The 25,774-nt window shown below is 47.2% G+C and overlaps 3 protein-coding genes across 5 annotated transcripts; 1 reads left to right on the top strand and 2 right to left on the bottom strand.

Annotated features, from left to right (window-relative positions):
• Positions 1-747: 747 nt before the first annotated feature.
• On the bottom strand, positions 748-1,741 carry LOC123096724 (uncharacterized). The gene is made up of 2 exons (XM_044518485.1): positions 1,456-1,741; positions 748-1,381 (listed from the first exon to the last, which is right to left on the bottom strand). Exons 1-2 carry the CDS (start codon positions 1,681-1,683, stop codon positions 1,049-1,051), a joined length of 561 nt encoding a protein of 186 aa, XP_044374420.1. The 5' UTR covers positions 1,684-1,741; the 3' UTR covers positions 748-1,048.
• Positions 1,742-1,924: 183 nt separating this feature from the next.
• On the top strand, positions 1,925-5,642 carry LOC123096723 (protein prenyltransferase alpha subunit repeat-containing protein 1). 3 transcript variants are annotated; one of them, XM_044518483.1, is made up of 11 exons: positions 1,925-2,184; positions 2,531-2,647; positions 2,744-3,019; positions 3,526-3,636; positions 3,753-3,843; positions 3,999-4,067; positions 4,224-4,301; positions 4,594-4,677; positions 4,847-4,897; positions 4,980-5,156; positions 5,316-5,642. In XM_044518483.1, exons 2-11 carry the CDS (start codon positions 2,559-2,561, stop codon positions 5,436-5,438), a joined length of 1,149 nt encoding a protein of 382 aa, XP_044374418.1. In that variant the 5' UTR covers positions 1,925-2,184; positions 2,531-2,558; the 3' UTR covers positions 5,439-5,642. The 3 variants fall into 3 exon arrangements, with proteins under 3 accessions (XP_044374418.1, XP_044374419.1, XP_044374417.1); XM_044518484.1 differs by having other exon boundaries at positions 4,980-5,159; positions 5,514-5,642; XM_044518482.1 differs by having other exon boundaries at positions 4,980-5,195.
• Positions 5,643-20,131: 14,489 nt separating this feature from the next.
• On the bottom strand, positions 20,132-22,346 carry LOC123096722 (protein OCTOPUS-like). Its single transcript, XM_044518481.1, has one exon. The coding sequence runs from the start codon at positions 22,001-22,003 to the stop codon at positions 20,504-20,506; it is 1,500 nt and encodes a 499-aa protein (XP_044374416.1). The 5' UTR covers positions 22,004-22,346; the 3' UTR covers positions 20,132-20,503.
• Positions 22,347-25,774: the final 3,428 nt, after the last annotated feature.

Below are 25,774 nucleotides of genomic sequence, written 5' to 3'. Positions count from 1 at the left end.
GGCAGCGGTAAGGAGTATGTTGGTGGTGGTGGTATATGGCAGGAGCGATGACGATGGTGCGGCGGCGGCGTGGCAACTTGTGAGCAGAACTCGAAACTCTAAGGGAAACTAGACGCTAAGACCAGCAACTTGACACGACGATGCAACCGCAAATTCAACAAAGCAAAATATTAAAAAGACTATGCAAAAGCTCAGACTGGTCCGGATATGATGAACTAGCCCTATTTTTTTTTGGCTTTTCGTGGACTGTAGGTATGAAAAACATACTCGATCTAAACTACGAAAAACTGTAAAATCTCAGCCTGAAAATCTGATACCACTTTCAAGGGGAGGATGATCAGGGTGACACTTTCTGAAGGAGAGCAGAGTGAGTGCTGATTCTAATCAGTTTGGGACGGTAAGTATGCACATGTACTCCCAAGGCTTCATGATGAGTATACATTCTATCTCATATTCTCGCAAACTATGAATTTGTGCTTACCCTATAATTTTGAGATGTTGATTGATTACATTATGTATGTTATGATATGCTCTACATTGTTATGTTTTACAAGTTAATCAAGTGTAATTTCAGCATTCCCATCAAGTTTTCAGTCTGTTGAATTCATTTGTTCACGCATGCATGTAAAAATATGAGAGATCAAATTCAAAGTTGTCATATGACACGTAGGAGTAGCAGACCGAAGCTAATTCGAAAGAGAATCATATGAATAGAATTGCAGCTTTCATTCCAATCATATCAACACGAAGTACCAATTGCAGCTTTCTTTCTTATAAGATGTAAACGAATAAATGTTAGACGACGACCAATTGTTTGATATATGAATCGTGCTTTTGGATGCACTTCAAGGTCCCGAGTTCTAGTTTCACGTAACACACATCATACATCGTACTGCTCTGAATCAAGTTTACATATACAAGCCGAACTGATAAGAGGGGAGTAGGCGCCCGTTCAGAACATATCTCCTTTATACTTGATGTCTGATGACAAGGTACCTTCATCAGAATACAGAACAGAATAGTGGAGCAGGAGCAGGCAGAGGCATCATCACAAGTTGCTCCTGTGAGTGGTAGCTGCTGGCTTGGGTGGTGGTGACTTCTTCATGTTACCGAAGAGGGAGTGCCTGCCCTCGGCGACGACGTTGCCGGTGCAGGCGTTGGTGAAGAGCACGTGTGTGCCGGAGTAGGCGCCCTTGTGCCCGAGCGCCCTTGCCGTTATGCTCAGCCGGTCCCCCGGGCGGGCCTGGGAGAGATCAGGGAAGGCGACGGACATGTCGACGGAGACCTTGAGGTTTTGGCCTTCGGAGATGGAGGCGGCGGAGCCGATCTCGTCGACCAGGGCCACGACGGCACCGGCGGCGAGGCAGCCGGTGGTGGAGTCCTGCGTGCGTGCGTGTTTACCTCAGCTGGGATAAGACAGACAGGTGAAATCGATGAAGGAAGCGAGTGACGTACGGTGAGGCTCGGGGGGACGGTGTAGGAGCAGTGGATGAAGCCCGGGTGGAGGCGGAGGACGCGGATCCCGCGCAGCGCGAATCCCTCGAAGAAGCTCGGCGACAGATGAGTAGCGGCCGTTGATAGGGATGCCGATGCGGCGGAGGAGAGCGCGTCCACCCGCGCGTGCTCGTCGGCGCTCACGCTCAGGACGTCCCGAGCACGAGCTAACTCGGGGGAGTCGGCCATGGCCACCTGCTGCAGCTCTGCCTGATGATTATCTCTCTCCGGTGGATTTGGGAATTTGTGACCGACTGACTCTGGTTGTTGGTGCCACGCGACCAAGGTCTGAGACCAGCCGCATCGATTCCAGTCGACTCAACCACACCAACAAAAGAGAGGGAGAGAGAAAAAAATCAGCCAGCAAGTTGGGCCGGAAGAAAAGAGAAAAAAGCCCAGCAACACAGTCTCGACTCGTCGCACGACCGCGGTGGACACCAGCCGTTGCGCACTGCCTCCCGTCCCCTGATTCTCCTCGCGACTGCTCCGCTCTCCGGCCGATCTCGCCGCCCTGACTCGCCGCCTAGCTCCGTGCCTCGCCGGCGACTCTGCCCGCCGAGCCCCTGCCCGGTGCCACCGCGCCCAGCCGGCAGCCCGCAGCCGCCCAGTCCGCACTCGGCAGTCAGCGTCCGGCAGCCGGCGTTGTGCTGCTGCAGCAGGCCAGCAGCCAGCCGCCCAGCCCGATTTAAGGTACGTTTGATGAGATTCCTCCCCGTTTCCGGATTTTTGTTTACTCATTAATCATTTCTCGTCGTGCTGCCACCTGCTTACGACTTTAGGCTTGCTGTGTTCCTTTGTAGTAAATTACTAAATTTACTGTATTACACTCCTGAAGTCTGTCCAGGAATGTTACTACTTACTACTGGATTGTTTCAGTTTGGGTCCATATTTTGAATAATGTGGCATCTTGAGCTGTGATTTCCAGGAATGTTCCTAGTTACTACTGAATTGCTTCAGTTTGGGTCAAACAATTGATACATTGTTCTCATTTTTTGAATCAATAAATGTCATTGTCATATTGGTTTGAGGAAAGCAGAAAACAACAAGACCAGGAGAGACCGCGAATGGAATCGAAAGAAGCAGCAGCAGCAGCGCAAGCGGAAGAGGATCTCCTCCGCGACTTTGAGCGAATCCTCCATGACGACCCCCTCATGTAAGGATCCAATCCTTTTTTTTTCTCTTTCAGATTTCTTCCCCTGGACCGCATTCCCTGGTGTCCAATTCATGGCGTGGTTTCATGGCATCGCAGAGACGAGGTCGGGTTCCTGCATCCCACACAGTTCCACTCGCTACTCGTAGACAGCACCGACAAATCCACATCCCAATACTTCTGGTGCGTAGACCACAAGCTTGCCGTCTCCTCCAGCATCCTGCCCGACCTCTACCGTGCCGCTCGCCGCGCACACTCCAACGCGACACTCAATCCCTCGTCATCACCATCTGCATCCGATGCTGCCTTGATCATGACACACAGCAAGGCGCTGCTCATACTCTGCGCTGACTTGCTCACCGCATGGAACTCCAGGTAGTATAACTCTGGAAAATACACATGAGCTCCTGGGTGCTCCACACCCCTATATGAATATTAAATTAAAAAATATCAGGAAAATTCAAAAACACCTGGAATCTTGAGATATCAAACTTGGGTGCCCAATCTACTCCTGTGTGAAGTTTCGTGAAAAAATACCAGGAAATGTATCCGTCGCGAAGGAAATACACTCCGACCTACGATCCATCGAAACAGTTCTTTTTCCTATACATAGGATTTTTTTGTCTTCTTTACTGAGAATACCATGGATGTCATTTTTCACGAAACTTCACAAGGGTCAAGGGAGTAGATTGGGTACCCAAGTTTGATATACCAAATTCTCAGTTTTTGTTTTTTGAATTTTCCTGGTATTTTTTTGAACTTAATGTTCATATAGGGGGGTGGAGCACCCAGGTGCTCCAAATCCTCTTCCCTATTAGTAGTCTATATAATGCCAGCTACTTTCACACGCGCCTTATTGTAACAGTTATAGTCTTGTGCAGGAAGATGGTGCTGTCCACCAATTTTAATCTCTCGCACCTCAAGGATGAGCTGCGATTGTGTGCCTTGATCCTCTCCTACTCGCCAAAGAATGAGAGTACCTGGAGCCACAGGTACACATACCTACACTTTCCTTCCCTTTAAACTAACTCAACCCATCTTTATGCTGCTGGAAATCCATGTTGATTTCACTTGTTTATACTAACATACACCTTAATGTCTACAACAGGAGATGGGTGATAAAAAATCTTGCACAACACCTTCAGGACATGCCGGAGCTTATAGACAAGGAATCTCTACTCGTAAAAGACATGGCAGAGGTCATAGCCCACAAATATTTGCTTGTTCAGAATTTTGACATCCACTCTTCTCAATTAATGACATTTCATTTGCAGCTGGTTGCTAAATCACTTCAACGCGATTAGCTATGAACAGTGTGCAACATGATGATAGGTTTACTTTACTCCATCTGCAGAAATCAAAGATGAACTACCGCGCGTGGAGGCATCGATGCTGGCTTATTCCTTACATGAAAACAAAACAGGTGAGATTATAACTGATTAACATTCATTGTCCTGCATTCGTGATCTTGTATGCGGCTCCTGAACACTATTATAGCTTTAATCTTTGCCTTGACTGTTGCACTGTTGCAAGACTTTCTGCTCCCATCATCAGAGCATCTAATTTTTGCTTCTTGAAGGTGCTAGATGAGTTGAACAAGTCAAAAAAATGGGCTGAGTTGCATGTTGCTGACAACTGCAGCTTTCACTACCGCAGGGTTAGGCCCCTCCTTATTTCTTTAGCTTGCACTGTTGCCTGTTGGTATTACTATTTCAAAGCTAATTTATATCTTATTCAATGTTATGTCATATCAACCGCTTGTTTGTGCATCACTCTGCAAAGCTTTTCAATTACACCAAAATGTGCATTACTTTAGGATTTGGATTTGTTCTCATATTCCAATATTCTGTATCGGCACTCATACCCTGTTTTCTAACTATTCTTTAGGACAGCATATGCATATTCAGCGTGGATTAATGCAAACATGCTGTATTATTTCTTTTTTGTAGTCCCTGCTGCTTGCATTACTAGATGGTGCAGCGAACAGAGAAGATTCCCTTATTTGCCAGTCAGAAGCTTATCTAATGTGGAAGGTATGGTGAAATTTATCAAATGCTAAGCACTTACATTGTTGTATTCATTTAGTTATATATACACCTGTTATGAAGGCGAAAACAAGCCCATGTGCATTTCATTTTTATGTTAGAACATTAGTTTGCCTAGGCCATGCTGCTAGAGACTTGATTGTATATGATCAAACAGGAGGAACTGAGGTGGAATGAGACGCTCATCAGACGATACCAAGGGAGAGAGGTTTGTGCCTGTGGTGAATCAAAGGTGGTATTATTACTGGGGGTTGTGACTGATTCGTAAAGATTATTTTGTATTGGTGCAGTCGTTGTGGAACCATCGCCGGTTCCTCTCACAGTGGTGGGTACAACACTTGCTCAGCTGCGAGGAAACCAGCCTGTCAAATGAGTCCCTGGCAGACCTCTTCCTATCCCAAGAGATACACCTCCTGTCAGACTGCCTGGGTGCTCCTGGCGATGAGTTTGGCGAAACACGCGTTCAGGTGGAGCTTGCAGCGCTCTACATTCTTTGGATATCAGAGGCAACCTCTTCTTTCACAAACCCAAGTTCAATTGCGATGCATATATTGATTATGGTGTGGCGTTTGGCTGGAGAACAAGAAAAACTAACTAGTGGTGTGTAATGTTTTTGCTGCATGTAGCAAGACGCGGCAGTGAAAGGGAAGGTGGAAGAGAGGTTGAAGTCGGTGGGAAGCCTGAAGGAGGTGTTGGCAAGGGCCTGCCCGGAGAAGAGCAGACTGTGGACTCATTTGCTTCACTGCTGAGTGCTGACCTGCAGATGCTGCTGTGTTGTGCGTTCCTTTCTTTTTTTACAGTTGCTGTATCATTTGGTAGTGTTAGATCATTGAGCTTTGCGGCTCTGGAAACTCGTGCCTATACATTACAGATAAACTAGCAATAATTAGTTAGAACAGAAACATAATTTCATTTTCATGGTGGGGCTACTTAATTTGTTTGTTCCTGTGGTATTCTTGCCGTTGTGTTGTTAGTGTAAAAGCTTTAGGATATTGATGTTCTTAAAGTTGCTGCGCAGATATACTGAACCTTGTTTCGTGTTTTTTTTTAAAAAAGGAGGAGGACCCCCGGCCTCTGCATCTGGGCGATGCATACGGCCACCTTATTAATTATTCTCACAAGACCCTACAAAGTCATACAACAGTAAGACTAAAGCCACGTCTAAGCAACAACTGTTGCTACTCCTATCCAATTAATGAAGGGGCGCTCATAGTCTGGGCCTAATACCAAACAGACATCGCAGCCAAACCTAAACATCTAAGACCTGAGGTACCAACCAGGACGCCTGCCGGGTATGGGGCACCTACCAGTCCGGCACACTCCTCAACCAGGACGCCTGCCGGGTATGAGGCCGCCGCAGCCACCTGCCACCCATCCATCTTCAGTGTTGTACTGCTGCACCACCTTGCCCGGCCTCTCTGTCATCGACGCCACCACGACGCCTGATAACGTCACCCTCCTGCGCGAGTCCCTCGCCACACATCGGGCGCCGAGTCTCCACTGCGCCACGCCGCCGAGAAACGCCACCATCAATGTGCAGGATGAATCACCGCTCCACCAATTATTCCGTCCACTGGTCCCTCGAGCCCGTGTACACCTCCAAGAATGACGACACAAGAGGGAAACGACACAATAATGCCGCTGTCATCCGATCTACTGATCTAGGGTTTCCCCCGGAGGTAGCAGATAGTGGCCTGAAACTTCTCAACAGCGATGCGTTCAACAAGGGAACGACACCGAATAGTGCCGCCATCGCTGGCCTCGGCAGCAGCCGCGAGCAGGTCTTCACCCAGATCTGTTCCAGTGGCCTCCATCAAGCGTCTTGTGCACGGATCGTCCACCACTACGGCCGCCGCGTCGCCCGTCGCGAGTCCATAGCCGCCGACACATCCTCCGCCGTCTGGGGCCGCCGCCCCGGGATCCAGCCCTCGCTGGCCGCCGGAACGAAGCCATCGAGCCCCATCGAGGGCGGCCAACGGGGGCGGAGAAGCGAGATCCGGCCAAGCCCGGCCAGGATCCGGCCTCTCCCCGCGCTGAAGCTGAGGTTGCGCCCACAGGGCCAGATCCGAGCCGGATCCGCGCCTGCGCCGCCGCCCCTGCACCAGCCCCGACCGCCGCCACGCCATGGTCTTGCACCGAGCAGCCACCACGGCCAGGATGGCCGCCCGCACCGCACGGCCGAGAACCCCGCCGCCGCCACGCCCCGCACCAGCGTCATGCCCCCACCGCGCCGCCACATCTCGCGCTGCCGCCACACACCGGGAGGGGAAGAGAACCCCGCCGCCGCCGACGCCCACGGGCTTCGCCCGGCGGCGCCCTCCGGCGGCGGCAGGGGAAGGGAGGTTGGAGGAGGCCGCCGCGGAGTTGAGTCTAGGGTTCGCCCGACGCCGCTCGCGAGAGCGACGCGGGGTGTCTGTTAGGAGTTATCTTCCCCTGGGTATGTGTAACATCCCAAATTTTCAATTTGGAATGTTATACATTAGATCAACATTGCATATCATATTTTATTGCATTTTTGGTTTGATCCTAGAAATTCTACGCAACTCAAGGACCCGCGGAGAGACTTGGGGATTTCATTATTTTCATATTCGAAATTTTCTCGAATTTTGAAAAGAGGATCGTTTGATTTTAATTATTTTCTCTTTGAATGTTTCTTTTATAAAAATAAAAGAGAGAGGATAAAATGACTTCCTCAAAATAAAGAAATATCGGGGATTTAATATTAAAATCAAATAAGTTTTTTATTCGGAGTTTTATCGCTATTTTATTTGAATTAGGAAAAATATGCGTTTTTCAAAATTGCATTTTAGGCCCAAATAAATGTTCACCTTGTCCGGCCTATTTTTAGAGGACGGGAAAAATTTATTTCGGGATTTTTGGAGTCCGTTTAGTATTTCTTTTCTTTCTTTTTCTGCAGGTCGGAATAATTTAAAAAAAGTCAAACCGACTCCAGGCCGTACCCGAGCGGGAATCCGCCCGGGGGGCATTTATAAGCCGCCACCCCCGAGCCGCCGAAGCCCACCAGCACCGCTAGCCCAACCCGCGCCGCCGCCCAAACCCTAACCCTAACCGCGCCCCGCCGACGCCGCTGCCGCCCCGCGCCGCGCCTCGCCGCCGCCACCCGCCGCCCGTCGCCGCCGGACTTTCGCCGGAGGTAGCCGCCGCCGCCTCGGTTTTCGCGAGAGAACCGACGTTTTTTTTTCTAAACCTAGATTCATTTTTTTAGATCCGGTTCGGTTTTTTTCGGTTTAGTTATTTAACGAACGCACGTTCGTTTTAACAAACGGTTTTCACCGTTTAGTCGCAGACAGCGAACGTTCGTTCGTTAGCCTGTTCGTCAGTTTTTCTTTTTCTCGGATTTTCCGCGATTATTTTCGATCGCGATTTCTGATTCGATTTTCGTTCTAGTATAACTTTTCGCTCGTTTATCGGAATCAGGCGATTCAAGCGCCTAGAGTTTCGTTTCGAAACCCTCTTCCTGTTTAACCAACTTAAACAAGTTTTTGCTACTGTAAAATTTGACTTTAGTCTAGATTAGTAAACGAAGCTTGTTTCTTTCGCCGTTTGAGTTCCGTTGCTTCGTTTGATTTGATTCTTTTTGCAAATCGGAGTTCTTAAGTTGAACTTTCTGGTTAGATCTCTTATTTGAGTTTTACCTGTGCCCTTGCTTGATTGCTTATTGTATGCTTGTTTGTTTGCGATAGAGTACCCAGAGTGCGAAGCGTGCTACTACGAGTCTCTAGGTTTCGTGGATCATCAGCAAGGCAAGTAACACTTTGATCATACCTCTTTACTACCCAGTTTTATTGCATTAGATCAATCCTCAAAAAATTGCATGGTTAGGATCTGAATTAAATTGTGGGTTTGGGAAGTAGTTGAGGTAGTACATATTCACATGTTTATTATCAAACCCTGGGAGTTACTTCTATGTTGCTTATATTGCTCTGCTATGCTCGTAGACGTGGATTGGGTTTTGAGTGTATCCATGACAGATGTGAGATTGTTAATTAATGGTTCAACTTAAGGTGGCAACTTTAATACACATCCGGGTGGATTGAGGCACCTGGGGTATCTAGTGATTGCTTGTATTTTTGGAAATCCCGTGGTACCGTGTGATTCTTCTATGGACTGCCACCCAGGCTCAAAGGGATCATAAGATTATTCATGCTAGAAACTTCCATGTGCAGCCACATGCCATTATGGGCTCTGGCATAGTTAAGTAAGTTGTGGGAAACCTTTCCATGATGGGCTAGCAAATGTAGGGGATTGTAGGTGTACCGGCCTATCTATCGGTTAAGGGGACCTCTTCGGAAAGACTGTGTCTCGGTCATCCGTTTCTCAAACATCATGTAGTGCGAGAAATCCAACGGAGGAGATCGAGTCTTGTGGGAAAAAGTGCACAAACCTCTGCAGAGTGTACAAATTAATCATGGTTAGCCGTGTCCCCGGTTATGGACATCTTGAGTATCTAGTTCTTGGATTATCATGTGGATCTCATCACTCTTAATTATATAATTTGATTGTGTTCACCATGATAGTTGAAATAAAATATATTCCTTTGTTGTAGGGAAAAATTGGCTTTTCGCAAAACATATTAACCATACTGCCTCCACCAGCCAAATATGCATGTAGTGATAGCATTATTCTGTTCATTACTCTTCTGTGTTACATTGCCAGCATATTCCATGTGCTGACCCGTTTTCGGGCTGCAACGTATCATGTTGCAGACTTTGCAGACGACGAGTAAGGAGCCTTAGGTCGTGGTCTTTCACTCAGTGATGCCGTTGGAGTTGATGGACTCACTTTATCTTCCAAGCCTTCCGCTGTTATCGTGTTAGATGGCCTTAAGCCATATTTATTGTAATAAGTTCTCTTTTGAGACACTCGATGTAATAAGTGTGTGATTGCTACTCTGTTATAAATCCTTCAAGTACTGTGCGTGTCAGCATTACCGATCCAGAGATGACACTGATGCATAGAGATCAGACTGTTTGAGGTCTGGTCGCTACAAAGATGGTATCAGAGCACACGCTGACTGTAGGACACGACCACTAAGCTAAAGCCCTAGATTACTACTCTCTTCTCATTTCTGACTCCTCTTCATTTTCTACTCTTTAGGATGGCGGATGCAAGGATCAAGTTCACGCAACCGGATGAAGACACCCCTTTTGGACGCCACTTGAAGGAAGTTACTAGGTACCTGAACATCGGAATACCAAGCTTCACAGGGACTTACAATGCCACTTTACCAGAAGAGGAGCGCTGGATGATTCAAGTTCAAGTTCCAGGAAGGACATTCACGCCAGTCACTGAGCCCATAGAGTTTTCTTTTGATGCACCAACCTGGAGTCTAGGAAAGAGTATGGCAGCTCACATTACCATGGGACACATTGGAGAAGTTTACCACAATGATCTCAAGGACACAATCTACCAGATTTGTGGGCGCCGAGATGAGTAATGGGAGATGATCAGCACCAGGAAGGATAGATCGATTGCCGCTTTCATCCAGGAGTTAAACCAGCACATTCGACGCCAGGAGAACCAGATGTGCGCAGGCATGACAGATTTGAAGAAGGCAATGACAAGGATCACAGAGCTGGAGGAAGAACTCAAGGCTACACGCGAAGATTATATGGAGGAAATCGTCGTACTAGTGGAGAAGAATGACGATCTGACAAGGAAGCTAGGAGTTTTCATGGGAGATCCCGCGCCAGGAGGAGAAGATGACGATTCCACTTGCCCGGAGAACTACATCATCATCGACGACACTGACTCGGATGCTGACGATAGCGATGATGACTATGTTGATGAAGCTGGAGCAGATATTATGGAGTCTTCGACCGATCAATTTTTCTAGTCGACCACCATATCAGTAGTAGTATTCCACCATGTATATAGTATAGTCCAAGCACTTTTGTAACGATAGTTCTAGACCGATTGTATGCCCTTGTTTGATTGATTGAGTGTTATGTTTGTGTTTGTCTCATGTGCATATGGGTAGTGTTTTCCCCCTAGACCTCATTCTATTCTGTTTCTCATCTTTTCTAAACCCAGCAGATGCCTCCGAGACGCGACAATGGATTTGCTTTCCCACCGGAGCTCACTCAGTTGATCCAACAGCAGAATGCATTGATGCAGATACTAGTCCAGAATCAGAACCAGGGGAACAACAACAACCTACCACCACCACCACCAGTTGATCACTTAGCCCGTTTTCTTAGGCTGAATCCGCCGGTGTTCTCCAGTAGCACTGAGCCGATTGTTGCGGATGATTGGCTCCGCAAGATTGAAAGGGAGTTGACTACTACAGGATGCACAGATGCGGAGAGAGTGCGTTTTGCCGCACATCAGCTTGATGGACCCGCAACATCATGGTGGGAGAATTTCATAGTCACTTACCCTATTGACACTGTGACATGGGACCAGTTCCAGCAGGCTTTTCGCACTGCCCATGTATCAGCTGGAGCTATGGCCATGAAGAAGCATGAGTTTCGCAACTTACTCCAAGGAGGGCGCACTGTTGGCCAGTATATGGATGAGTTTAGTAAGCTAGCACGTTATGCCCCAGATGACGTCGCTACAGATGCAGCTCAGAAGGAGAAGTTTCTGGAAGGATTGAATGATGAGCTGAGCCTGCAGTTGATGGTGGAAAATTTCAATAACTACCCAGAGTTGGTGGATAGAGCTCTCATGCTTGAAGGGAAGCAGCAGCAGATTGACAGCCGCAAGAGGAAGTACGGACAAGGGAAGTATAATTCTGGAGCCCAGCAGAGACCCCGTTTCACCCCGAACTCGGGAGGACTTGTTCATAACCATGGAGGCCACACTCATAATGGAGGAAGTACGCACAACCATAGTGGCTCCAAGAACGGTAATGGTAATGGAGGAAGTAGCGGACAAAACCGTTCCAACCCGGCAACACCCGCCAAGAAAGATCTAAGCCACGTTACTTGCTACAAGTGCCAGAAGACCGGACATTATGCCAATGAATGTCCTGAAGCCAAGAATGGAAACGGCAATGGAAGCTCTGGGAAGAAGCCCAACCCTTTCAACAGGGGACAAGTGAACCACGTTAACGTGGAGGAGGTTGAAGCCCAACCAGATGCAGTAATAGGTAAGTTTTTGGTTAAGTTCTTTACTGCAGTCGTACTTTTCGGTACTGGTGCATCGCATTCATACATATCAAGGGGATTTGTGGATAAGTATAAGTTGCCCACTAGAGTTCTTAATACACCCATGCTAGTAACCTCACCCGGAGCAGAGTATATGGCAAGCCATGGATGTTTTTAGATGCCATTGACCATAGGTAGGCATGTTTTCCCCTCAGATCTGATAATTTTGGAGTCGCAAGGTTTGGATGTGATTCTGGGTATGGATTGGCTATCGATGTATGGAGGAAACATCGATTGCGCCAGTAAGTCAATTTTGCTCACCACACCAGAAGGAAGAAGAATCAAGTATGTATCCCGGCATGTGCCGAATAGGAGTCAAGTAAATTCCTTATCAGGAGTTGTACAGGAGGAAGTACCAGTGGTGAAGGATTTTCCGGATGTATTTCCAGAAGAGTTGCCAGGCATGCCACCGGATAGAGACATTGGGTTTTTGATTGAGCTTTTGCCAGGCACAGGGCCAATATCTAAGAGACCGTACAGAATGCCCGCAAAGGATTTGGAGGAAATTAAGAAGCAGATTAAGGAGTTACTGGATAAAGGTTATATATGCCCAAGTTCGTCACCTTGAGGATCACCAGTACTTCTAGTGGAGAAGAAGGATGGATCGTTAAGGATGGTTGTTGATTATCGAGGACTGAATGAGGTGACGATCAAGAACAAGTACCCCCTGCCGATGATCAATGATTTGTTTGACCAGCTGCAAGGAGCTAAAGTGTTTTCCAAGATCGATTTGCGATCAGGTTATCACCAGCTGAAGATTCGAGAGCAGGATATACCTAATACAGCTTTTACCACAAGGTATGGGCTATATGAGTATACCGTTATGTCATTTGGCCTGACTAGCGCACCTGCCTATTTTATGAACATGATGAACAAGGTGTTTATGGAGTTTTTGGATAAGTTCGTCGTGGTGTTCATTGATGATATACTGGTCTACTCAAAGAATGAAGAAGAACATAAGGAGCACTTGCGTTTGGTACTTGGGAAGCTCAGAGAACATCAGTTATACGCCAAGTTCAGCAAGTGTGAGTTTTGGCTGAAGGAAGTTTGATTCCTTGGACATGTTATATCCGGAGAAGGAATAGCAGTAGACCCCACCAAGGTTGTCACTGTGACAAATTGGGAGTCACCCACGACAGTTGGAGAGATCCGGAGTTTCCTTGGACTCGCAAGATACTACCGGAGGTTCATTGAGAATTTCTCAAAGATTGCAAAGCCTATGACGGAGTTGTTGAAGAAGGACACCAAATTCAAATGGACTGAGGAATGTGAGGCCAGTTTTCAGGAGTTGAAGAGACGCTTGGTTACATCACCAGTGTTGATTCTGCTAGATCAACGCAAGGATTATGAAGTATATTGCGACGCCTCTCGTCGAGGACTTGGAGCCGTACTTATGCAGGAGGGAAGAGTTGTTTCATATGCCTCGCGACAGCTTAAACCCCATGAGTTAAATTATGCTACGCATGATTTGGAACTAGCAGCCGTAGTGCATGCGTTGAAGACATGGAGGCATTTTCTCATCAGAAACCATTGTGAGGTATACACGGATCACAAGAGTTTGAAGTATATCTTCACGCAGAACGAGTTGAATCTCAGGCAGAGGAGATGGCTAGAGCTCATTAAGATTATGATATGAGATTGCATTATCATCCCGGAAAGGCTAACGTAGTAGCTGATGCGTTCAACCGAAAAAGTCATGTCAATACACTCATGACCGGAAAATTACCCAAGGAGTTGGCAGAAGACCTTCACGAGCTATGTTTGGAAATAGTTCCGAGAGGATATGTAGCAGCTTTGGAGATTCAGTCTACTTTAATGGATAAGATCAGAGAAGCTCAGAAGACGGACAAGGAGATTGCCGAAATAAAGGAAAGAATGAGTAAAGGAAAGGCTAAGGGATTTCGTGAGGATGAGCACGATACCTTATGGTTTGAGGACCGCGTATATGTGCCAAATGATCTGGAGATCAGGAAGTTGATTCTGCAAGTGGCCCATGATTCGCCATATTCGATTCACCCAGGAAATACTAAAATGTATCTGGATTTGAAGGATAGTTTCTGGTGGACCGGAATGAAGAAGGATATCGCGGAGTTGTTGGGAATCGTAGCATAATTTTAAAATTTTCCTACGCTCACCACGATGCATCTATGGAGTATACTAGCAACGAGGGGAAAGGAGTGCATCTACATACCCTTGTAGATTGCGAGCAGAAGCGTTCCAATGAATGTGGATGACGGAGTCGTACTCGCCGTGATCCAAATCACCGATGACCGAGTGCCGAACGGACGGCACCTCCGCGTTCAACACACGTACGGTGCAGCGACGTCTCCTCCTTCTTGATCCAGCCAGGGGGAAGGAGAGGTTGATGGAGATCCAGCAGCACGACGGCGTGGTGGTGGATGTAGCGGGATCTCGGCAGGGCTTTGCCGAGCTTCTGCGAGAGAGAGAGGTGTAGCAGGGGAGGAGGGAGGCGCCCAAGGCTGAGATATTGCTGCCCTCCCTCCCCCCCTTTATATAGGCCCCCTGGGAGGGGGGGGCGGCGGCCAAGGGGGGTGCCTTGCCCCCCAAGGCAAGTGGGGCGCCCCCCACCCTAGGGTTTCCAACCCTAGGCGCAGGGGGGAGGCCCATGGGGGGGCGCCCAGCCCACTAGGGGCTGGTTCCCTTCCCACTTCAGCCCACGGGGCCCTCCGGGATAGGTGGCCCCACCCGGTGGACCCCCGGGACCCTTCCGGTGGTCCCGGAACAATACCGGTAACCCCCGAAACTTTCCCGGTGGCCGAAACTTGACTTCCTATATATAATTCTTCACCTCCGGACCATTCTGGAACTCCTCGTGACGTCCGGGATCTCATCTGGGACTCCGAACAACTTTCGGGTTTCCGCATACACGTATCTCTACAACCCTAGCGTCACCGAACCTTAAGTGTGTAGACCCTACGGGTTCGGGAGACATGCAGACATGACCGAGACGCCTCTCCGGTCAATAACCAATAGCGGGATCTGGATACCCATGTTGGCTCCCACATGTTCCACGATGATCTCATCGGATGAACCACGATGTCGAGGATTCAATCAATCCCGTATACAATTCCCTTTGTCAATTGGTATGTTACTTGCCCGAGATTCGATCGTCGGTATCCCAATACCTTGTTCAATCTCGTTACCGGCAAGTCTCTTTACTCGTACCGCAATGCATGATCCCGTGACTAACGCCTTAGTCACATTGAGCTCATTATGATGATGCATTACCGAGTGGGCCCAGAGATACCTCTCCGTCACACGGAGTGACAAATCCCAGTCTCGATCCGTGCCAACCCAACAGACACTTTCGGAGATACCCGTAGTGCACCTTTATAGTCACCCAGTTACGTTGTGACGTTTGGCACACCCAAAGCACTCCTACGGTATCCGGCAGTTGCACGATCTCATGGTCTAAGGAAAAGATACTTGACATTGGAAAAGCTCTAGCAAACGAAACTACACGATCTTTTATGCTATGCTTAGGATTGGGTCTTGTCCATCACATCATTCTCCTAATGATGTGATCCCGTTATCAATGACATCCAATGTCCATAGTCAGGAAACCATGACTATCTGTTGATCAACGAGCTAGTCAACTAGAGGCTTACTAGGGACACGTTGTGGTCTATGTATTCACACATGCATTACGATTTCCGGATAACACAATTATAGCATGAATAATAGACAATTACCATGAACAAAGAAATATAATAATAACCATTTATTATTGCCTCTAGGGCATATTTCCAACAGGAGTATGTAGCAGTTTGTGATGTATGTCAGAGAGTGAAGGCAGAGCATCAGAAGCCAGCAGGATTGCTACATCCATTGCCTATACCCGAATGGAAGTGGGATAAACTAGGCATGGAATTTATCACGGGATTACCCAGGACTCGTTCAGGCTATGACTCGATATGGGTTGTAGTCGATCGTTTGACGAAGGTAGCTCACTTCATCCCAGTGAAGACCACTTACACCAGTGCTAAGTTGGCAAAGATATACATGACCAGGATCGTATGTCTACATGGAGTTCCGAGGACCATTGTATCAGATAGAGGAACCCAGTTTACTTCAAAGTTTTGGAATCAGTTGCATGAAACTTTGGGAACCAGGCTAGAGTTCAGTATAGCTTTTCACCCGCAAACGGATGGACAGACTGAAAGAGTCAATCAGATTCTGGAGGACATGTTGAGAGCTTGTGCGCTAGACTATGGATCTAGTTGGGACGATAATTTGCCGTATGCAGAGTTCTCATATAACAACAGCTATCAAGCCAGTTTGAAGATGGCCCCTTTCGAAGCACTGTACGGAAGGAGGTGCAGAACACCATTGTTGTGGGACGAAGTTGGAGACCGACAGTTGTTTGGACCAGATTTGATTAAAGAGTCTGAAGAGAAGGTTAAGCTGATTCACAATAGACTCAAGGTAGCCCAGTCCAGGTAGAAGAGCTATGCGGATTCTAAACGCAAGGAGACAGTTTACGAAGTTGGAGATAGAGTGTATCTTCGTGTATCTCCACTACGAGGAGTAAAGCGCTTTGGAGTTAAGGGAAAGTTAGCGCCACGTTTTGTGGGTCCATACAAAGTTTTGGAACGTATGGGAGAAGTTGCTTACAAGTTGGAATTGCCCGAAGGATTGTCAGGAGTTCACGATGTGTTCCACGTTTCTTAGTTGAAGAAGTGCCACGCAGAGATGGTTGATATTCCTCTGAGAGATATAGTGCCGCTAGAAGCGATACAGTTGGATAGTGATTTGACCTATGAGGAGAAGCCGGTCAAGATACTCGAGTTTGCTAGCCAAGTCACACGCAGCAAAGTTATCAAATTCTGCAAAGTTCAATGGAGTCACCATACCGAGGATGAAGCCACCTAGGAACGAGAGAAAGACCTACGGAAAGATCACCCACACCTATTTTCTAGCCAACCCGAATCTCGAGGGCGAGATTCATCTTAAGGGGGGTAGGTTTGTAACATCCCAAATTTTCAATTTGGAATGTTATACATTAGATCATCATTGCATATCATATTTTATTGCATTTTTGGTTTGATCCTAGAAATTCTACGCAACTCAAGGACCCGTGGAGAGAGTTGGGGATTTCATTATTTTCATATTCGAATTTTTCTCGAATTTTGAAAAGAGGATCGTTTGATTTTAATTATTTTCTCTTCGAATATTTATTTTATAAAAATAAAAGAGAGAGGATAAAATGACTTCCTCAAAATAAAGAAATATCGGGGATTTAATATTAAAATCAAATAAGATTTTTATTCGAAGTTTTATCGCTATTTTATTTGAATTAGGAAAAATATGCGTTTTTCAAAATTTCATTTTAGGCCCAAATAAATGTTCACCTTGTCCGGCCTATTTTTAGAGGACGGGGAAAATTTATTTCGGGATTTTTGGAGTCTGTTTAGTATTTCTTTTCTTTCTTTTTCTGCATGTCAGAATTATTTAAAAAAAAAAGTCAAACCGACTCCGGGCCGTACCCGAGCGGGACTCCGCCCGGGGGGCCTTTATAAGCCGCCACCCCCGAGCCGCCGAAGCCCACCAGCGCCGCCAGCCCAACCCGCGCCGCCGCCCAAACCCTAACCCTAACCGCGCCCCCCCGCCGCCGCCGACGCCGCTGCCGCCTCACGCCGCGCCTTGCCGCCGCCCCGCGCCGCCGCCGCCGTTTGCCGGACTTTCGCCGGAGGTAGCCGTCACCGCCTCGGTTTTTGCGAGAGAACCGACGTTTTTTTTAAACCTAGATCCGTTTTTAGATCCGGTTCAGTTTTTTCGGTTTAGTTATTTAACGAACTCCCATTCGTACGTTCGTTTAACGAACGGTTTTCATTGTTTAGTCACATACAGCGAACGTTCGTTCGTTAGCCTGTTCGTCAGTTTTTCTTTTTCTCGGATTTTCCGCGATTATTTTCGGTCGCGATTTCTGATCCGATTTTCGTTCTAGTATAACTTTTCGCTCGTTTATCGGAATCAGGCGATTCAAGCGCCTAGAGTTTCGTCTCTAAACCCTCTTTCTGTTTAACCAACTTAAACAAGTTTTTGCTACTGTAAAATTTGATTTTAGTCCAGATTAGTAAACGAAGCTTGTTCTTTCGCCGTTTGAGTTTCGTTGCTTCGTTTGATTTGATTCTTTTTGCAAACCGGAGTTCTTAAGTTGAACTTTCTGGTTAGATCTCTTATTTGAGTTTTACCTGTGCCCTTGCTTGATTGCTTATTGTATGCTTGTTTGTTTGCGATAGAGTATCCGAAGTGCGAAGCGTGCTACTACGAGTCTCTAGGTTTCGCGGATCATCAGCAAGGCAAGTAACACTTTGATCATACCTCTTTACTACCCAGTTTTATTGCATTAGATCAATCCTCAAACAATTGCATGGTTAGGATCTGAATTAAATTGTGGGTTTGGGAAGTAGTTGAGGTAGTACATATTCACCTGTTTATTATCAAACCCTGGGAGTTACTTCTACGTTGCTTATATTGCTATGCTATGCTCGTAGACGTGGATTGGGTTTTGAGTGTATCCATGATAGATGTGAGATTGTTAATTAATGGTTCAACTTAAGGTGGTAACTTTAATACACATCCGGGTGGATTGAGGCACCTGGGGTATCCAGTGATTGCCTGTATTTTTGGAAATTTCGGGGTACCGTGTGATTCTTCTATGGACTGCCACCCAGGCTCAAAGGGATCATAAGATTATTCATGCTAGAAACTTCCATGTGCAGCCACATGCCATTATGGGCTCTGGCATAGTTAAGTAAGTTGTGGGAAACCTTTCCATGATGGGCTAGCAAATGTAGGGGATTGTAGGTGTACCGGCCTATCTATCGGTTAAGGGGACCTCTTCGGAAAGACTGTGTCTCGGTCATCCGTTTCTCAAACACCATGTAGTGCGAGAAATCCAACGGAGGAGATCGAGTCTTGTGGGGAAAAGTGCACAAACCTCTGCAGAGTGTACAAACTAATCATGGTTAGCCGTGTCCCCGGTTATGGACATCTTGAGTATCTGGTTCTTGGATTATCATGTGGATCTCATCACTCTTAATTATATAATTTGATTGGGTTAATGATTATTTTAAGTTGGGATTGAGATGGAGTTTACCATTCTCAATGTTTAACAACCACCATGATAGTTGAAATAAAATATATTCCGTTGTTGTAGGGAAAAATTGGCTTTTCGCAAAACATATTAACCATACAGCCTCCACCAGCCAAATATGCATGTAGTGATAGCATTATTCTGTTCATTACTCTTCTGTGTTACATTGCCAGCATATTCCATGTGTTGACCCGTTTTCGGGCTGCAACGTATCATGTTGCAGACTTTGCAGACGACGAGTAAGGAGCCTTAGGTCGTGGTCTTTCACTCAGTGATGCCGTTGGAGTTGATGGACTCACTTTATCTTCCAAGCCTTCCGCTGTTATCGTGTTAGATGGCCTTAAGCCATATTTATTGTAATAAGTTCTTTTTTGAGACACTCGATGTAACAAGTGTGTGATTGCTACTCTGTTATAAATCCTTCAAGTACTGTGCATGTCAGCATTACCGATCCAGGGATGACACTGATGCACAGAGATCAGACTGTTTGAGGTCTGATCGCTACAGTATGCCATGGCCTGGAACCAAATTAGCTTTTGAGTAGTTAAGGCTGCTTCTGGTTAAGTGATCTTGTATATTTAGCTTCGTTATGAATTTAAAACAGATACACCTTCCCTCCAACTGCAAATAGACACCCCAGATATACTTTTCCATTTAACTTGGTACCAGTGCTAGTGGAATAAGGACCACAATTCATTCAACTTAGATTCGGTTTGGTGCCTGGGGTTATGATAATCCCCTTACAGTTGAGCAGAATTTAGATGCTGGGTATTCGGCTTTGGGGCTTCTTTTCTTAATCAAGGCATCAAGCTGCTATTTATATATTGCTTCATTCTTAAACATAAGAAAGGAAATGCGATAGGACATCCTTAGATGACATAACGATGATCTGATTTACCCAGCAGAATAATATGATTTCTACAATAACCTGAAAATAAGCAACCTCTGTAGCCTTTCAAAAACATAAGCACAGCTTTAAGAAATGAAGAACGTGAAGACGGATTAGAATTCAAGTGAGCAGCAAAGGATACCCATAGATTTAGGATTTCTGGCGGAAGAAACGGCACACAACACAATGAGCAAAAGAGGAAGAAAACATGGCATGCTGCTATGCTGTAACAAGGACCCTGCAATTTTCTTTCTGTCAATATCAAACAAGATCTAAAACATCTTGCAACACCGACCAGCTTACCGGCATTCGATTCCATGGCCCTTACATCATGTTATTGCTATTGCCAGAATGCTAACTTGAATTCAATTGACAAAAGCAAACATACATATGGCATATCTTATACAAGGGTGTAAAGTTAAATGCTATACTCCACTCCCAAGCCCAGTAGGAAATAAGACTAAGTAAGGTATATAATCCAACACCATCACCACTTCACTTGACGACCTTCCTTCTGATCTGAGCCTATAAAAAGTTGATTCTGATGACGCTAGCTACCACAGCTATGCACATTGTAGCCAAGGCACATAAGATGGTGGAGAAGAACATAAACCTGCCTTCATCAGTGCTAGATCAGTACATCCCGAGCGAGCTACGAGGCAAAGAATTGGATGAACGGGCAGGCCTTCCTTTCCCGGGCATCCCATTCTGATTTCGCCGATTGAATTGGGCACCCCCGATTGGATAAGGGATCGCGCCATTGTCGACCGTGCAAGGCGTGTACCTTGCACTGAAATTCCTCTCGAGTAAAACCTCATCCTTCCTCATCCTCCCTAAGCCATTAACATGCATTTCCACATTGCTCCTCCTCCCGCTCACGCCGCCCATTGCTGCACCACTATTGCCAAAGGAGCTCCTCGCGCTTACGCTGCTGTTGCACCTGAGCATCTGCCCATTGTATCCCCTTGCGCGGAGCTCGGGCCACTTCTCCGAGAATGATCTGTTGGCCAAACTGGCAGCTTCAGATTCCTTGGTGCTGCTCTTCTTATGTTTGAGACCCCAGATGTTCCACCCCTTGATCCACTTCTTAGACTTCTTGGCCGGCAGAGGGATGCCATCCCGGAATGCCGCCGGATCAATGCTCCCTGACATATCATCATTCCGGAGAGAATAAGAATTTGGTCCCTGCTCCCACTGCTGGTTATGGTCAAGAACACTCTGACTCTGAGCATGGTGGTACTGATAGAACTCGGCACCAATGGCCGGTGAAACCCGGGCATTGGCATTGGCAGTGGCACCAGCCATCATCCTGGGCAGGTCACTGGCATCAGAGAATGACTTGCGGCTGGAGAAGGACGAGCGGTCCACGCTCCGGCGCCTCCTGCTGGAGCTGGAGGAGTCCAAGTAGTAGTCCCTTGTCTGGGCGCAGCCGCCGGGCTCGGTGTCCTCGTCTTCCTCCACAGGGATTTGGCCATCAGAGCGTGGGACGGGCGCATCCTCGACCAGGGACAGCATCGGGGGAATGCGCAACCGTGCGCCGTGGTAGCCGTCACAAGAAGCTCGGGGCTCATCCACCGAGATGCGGCCGGGGTCCATCGAGAGGAGGCTGTCCACATCGATGGAGCGCCGGCCGAGCGCGTCGACGGCGACCTCGGAGCGCGTGTCGCGGAAGCTGCGGTGCCGGAGATTCTCGTGCGGCATGGCGGCCCTGTTGGTGATGGGCCCCTGCTCCTGCTTCTTGAGCTTGCTCTTGCGGCGCCATTCCTGCCATTTCTTGCCCAATCCCCCGAATGTGCCGGCGGTCTTCTTGGAGGAGGACTCTTGGTGGATGTGGTCTTTCATGGGCCTGCCCGCCGCTGTTGGCGGAAGATGTTCCTCCTCCCCCGGGAGGTAGGTTGGCTCTTGGTGGAAGAGGGCGGCGGCGCCGCGGGCGTCGCAGGAGCGGCGCTGCGGCTCGAAGTAGGCGGCGGCGGAGCGGGCGTAGGAGAAGGACTTGCAGCGGCGGAGCTCCGCCGAGTCGGCGGGGTCGCTGGGGTGGAGGCCGGCGAGCCGCTCGCGGAGGCAGGCGGAGCAGAAGCCGGTGACGGCGATGCCCGGGTGCAGGCCGCAGATGGAGGGCACCGGCTGATCCATCCCCACTCACGCACTGCTCACTCACTTCGCTCGTCTATCTATATCTACCAAGGGCAAGGGCAAGGAGGCAGCACCATTGACGAACTGAATTCCTACTTAAGAAGAGGAAGACTGATGTTTTTGTCTGAAGAGAAGAGAAGAGAAGAAAGAAACTTGCGATGTTGTGATGTGGGAGAAAGACAAGATGAGGAGTGGAATGGAAGACTCTTGTGTTGTATTCTTGTATCTATTGAGAGGAGAAGCTACCCCTCCTGTTGGTGTTGTGTTCTAGAGTGGTGCTGCTGTTTGAACTCAACTGGGAGAGGGGATGAGCTGAGCAGGCAAAAGAGACAGACCTCATCAGGCAGAGGCAGTGATGGCGACCTCTTTCCTTTCCTTTTCTTTTTCACTTTTCCTTTCTTGCCCCTGTCCCTCTTCCCCCTCTTTTGCTTTACCCTTTCCCCCATCTTGGACTCTTGTTGCACATTCCAGAAGAACTTACATTTGTTTGTTTCCATTCCATTCTTCATTGCTCTAACATTTCACTTCATACATTCCCACATCTGTGTCTAGTTCGATTTTGGCCAGACAAACAAATCCCAAGGGCAGGGTAACAAAACATGCATGCCAACACCTCTAATTACAAGTGACCAGTGAATGAATGATAAACACAAGAGTAGTAGGAGTAGGTGAAATTGATGCATCGGCATAGCAAATAATTAGCTGGATGGACCAGGATATGAGCATAATCATAATATTCCCAAGAATGCAGTGCATCATGAATGATAATTTCCACCGATGCATGCATGCATGCACGCACGCTAACTTTCTCTTATGATCGATCGGTCGACCGACCTGCTGCTGCTTGTGCTTGTGCGTTGCTTTGGATTGTACTACCTACCAGCTTCTGCTAGCTAATGCTCATGTCCACCTTGCTATTCAGCACCATCATTGTGCATAACCTCGCACAGGATGCATGGTCTGGACTCGACTGGATGGGGCCTTCAATTAGTTTCCATCTGAAAGCAACAGCACCACAATTAGCACAAGGATCTTGTCAGACTTGTACATTCATGCTTGCTCATGACAGGAATTTCATACTGATATTTTACATCAAACATCACTTGTTTTACACAGTGACCTCGACTTATCTATTAATTACTACTCTCTATGTAAATAAATATAAGACGTTTAGATCTCAGGTCAAAAAAAAATATAAGACGTTTAGATCACCAAGCACAACCTGGCCACAGAAGAACCCAAGTTGAAACACAGAAAGCAGCACGTACGAGAGTGAAACAGTTAACTATAATAAACAGTCTAACACATTGCATATGATGGATATGCCCCTGATTGTTATTCTAATCTAATCCTCCAACGGTCATGCGCGCCTGGGGTTAATTAACAAGTACTAGGAGCTAAACTAGTCGGTCTCTCCTCATCTGAACGTTACCGCATTAGTTGACAAATTCTAAGCCGGAGCAGGGATTAGCACTTGTAATTCTAAGCTGAGAGCATGTGCCCTAAATTCAATTAGGAGTGCACGTCCCCTCCTTATGCATCATGATTTCTGCGTGCACGCATGTGAGGAAAGGTAACCAATAGCAACTCTAGCAGAGTCGCTGTATTAGCCAAATCATTGTAATAATTGTCAAATATGACAATTAGTACATAAAATGACACGAGCAGAATCGGCATATGCGTCACCATCGTCAAAATGGATGAAGCTCGCTCCAAAAACAACCTCGTAGCCTCCAAATACGAAGGATGTGGAGGCCTCGTTTGGAGCTTGCTCGAAACCAGGAGGAAAGTCTCATCTCCTTCCTCCTCGTGTCACGGTCGGGTTTTGAAGCTCCCTGCGACATGTACAAGCCCCGCCGCGCATAAACAATCATTGGCGAGGTGGGGAGGTAACCGGTATCCACCCGCCGTATTAATGGTGTTGCCGCTCTCTCAGATTCCCGTGGCGGTCCGTCAGATGTGTTGGAAATATGAGCAATTTACCATATGATTTTATTTACAGAAACAATAGAGAAAACATGACAACAAAGATAAGACAAGTCATGTAGTCTAACAGAGAGTATGCAAATAGCATCTAAAGTAGTGAATACGAACAGAACATATCTAAGATAGAAGATAGAACAAGAAACTGTAGTATGATCTCGAACAGAAAAGACATGAACACGTACTGAGCAGTGGCTATAACATTGGTGTTGGCGTCGTCGCCCATGTCATCGAAGAGGTTGTCGACGTCGGGGAAGAAGTCGTCGTCGGCTTTCGTAGAGTCTGTGATGAAGAATCTAGTAGTCGCGCAGAGCGCTCCCCAAAAACCTTATCACCCTTCTCTCGCACAGGACTCGAAGTGGCGGGGTTTTGGAGGCCTACTGTCCCGACCGACCATGCACGCCGCAAGCCGGGGTGGGGAAGAACCTTGCACTAGCGCAATGCTTTGGAACTCGGTGGCGAAAGGTGCTATCTGATGTCTCTCTGGGGAGAAGTGACCTCTCTTTTACAGGCACGGGAGGAGGCGAACTGGCAACGATGGTAGGTGAAACGAAGAGAGGGAGACGAAGCGAACAGGCAGCAACCGAAGGGTGCAGCGTCTGTATTCAATCTCCACTACAACAAAAACTTTTTCAGGTCTCATGCGACCATATACCAGTCATGCGTGGCAAAAAAATTAGACAACGGCTCGGCTCATTCCCGTAACCCGCGGCGCATCATGACGAGGCATGGTGAGGCGGGCGGCCGAGGATGAGCGCGCGTGTATGTCTCTTTTCTTCTCATGCTCATACATGTGGGGAGAGGTCCAACTCCTAAGTGAGCATTATGTAACTACACTTTAGTCCCACCTCTTGCCTTGCATGAATGGGCTAAGTGGACCTTTAGGATTTATTAAGAATTATAAAAATGGTTATTGGGCTGGCCCAAAAAAGACTAAATTCCAGCAATCCCCCACCAAATCCCAGAGGCACACAAAATTTGCCTTTGGTTTCAAAACACTGTTTATATACCGGTATTGCAGTGAAGACTATTAAGTTGAACTTCCACCTGGAACTTTATGCTACACTAGTAAGCAACTTGAACAATGGGCTAGGCCTTGAACTGCACGTTTTCTGCAAATCTAGCTTCACACAAAGCATTGACCGATGCTGGGCTACTATGGGACTTCCCCGCGGGTGGAGCTTATGCGTCATACTCTGAGGCGTTTCATGAGTTTACTAGAGAGCACCCCACTCTCATAGATTGCAACATTTAACAATCAGACTCGTATAGGTGTGTTCTTCAAAAGATGCTCTGCAGGACAACATCTCTGATTAAATAAGCCACTACATCAACCTGCAATGCAGATTAGAAGAGTATTGCATCTTCATGGAGTGGTATTATTAATAGTAAGGATATTCTCCTCTAGTTGACAACTTGATCATCATCACCGTCATCTTCATCTCTGGAAATGTACTCCTCATGGACAAGCGACTTATCATCTTTCCTCTTGGTGAACTTGGAGAATTTCTTCTTCTTGAGCACAAGCTTCTTGGACTTATCTTAACGACTCTCACACAAGAAATCATATACATAGTGCCTTGTGCTATCGCAATTGCAGCCCTATCATTTTCCAAATGACCTTCCTTGGAGATTCTTCCCCTTGTTTTCCATGGTGCCCGAATATTTCTTGGCCAAAAGAGTCAAGCCTTCTACAAGGTCATTTGCCGGGCACGAGGTGTCAACATCTTCCTCACAACTTTCTTCAACAATATCTTCTTCTCTTGATGGTTGAGCAATCATTTTCTT

The sequence above is a fragment of the Triticum aestivum genome, chromosome 4D, assembly GCF_018294505.1.
Source record: "Triticum aestivum cultivar Chinese Spring chromosome 4D, IWGSC CS RefSeq v2.1, whole genome shotgun sequence".
Taxonomy (NCBI): Eukaryota; Viridiplantae; Streptophyta; class Magnoliopsida; order Poales; family Poaceae; genus Triticum; species Triticum aestivum.
This window is presented reverse-complemented; position numbering and strand designations above follow the sequence as displayed.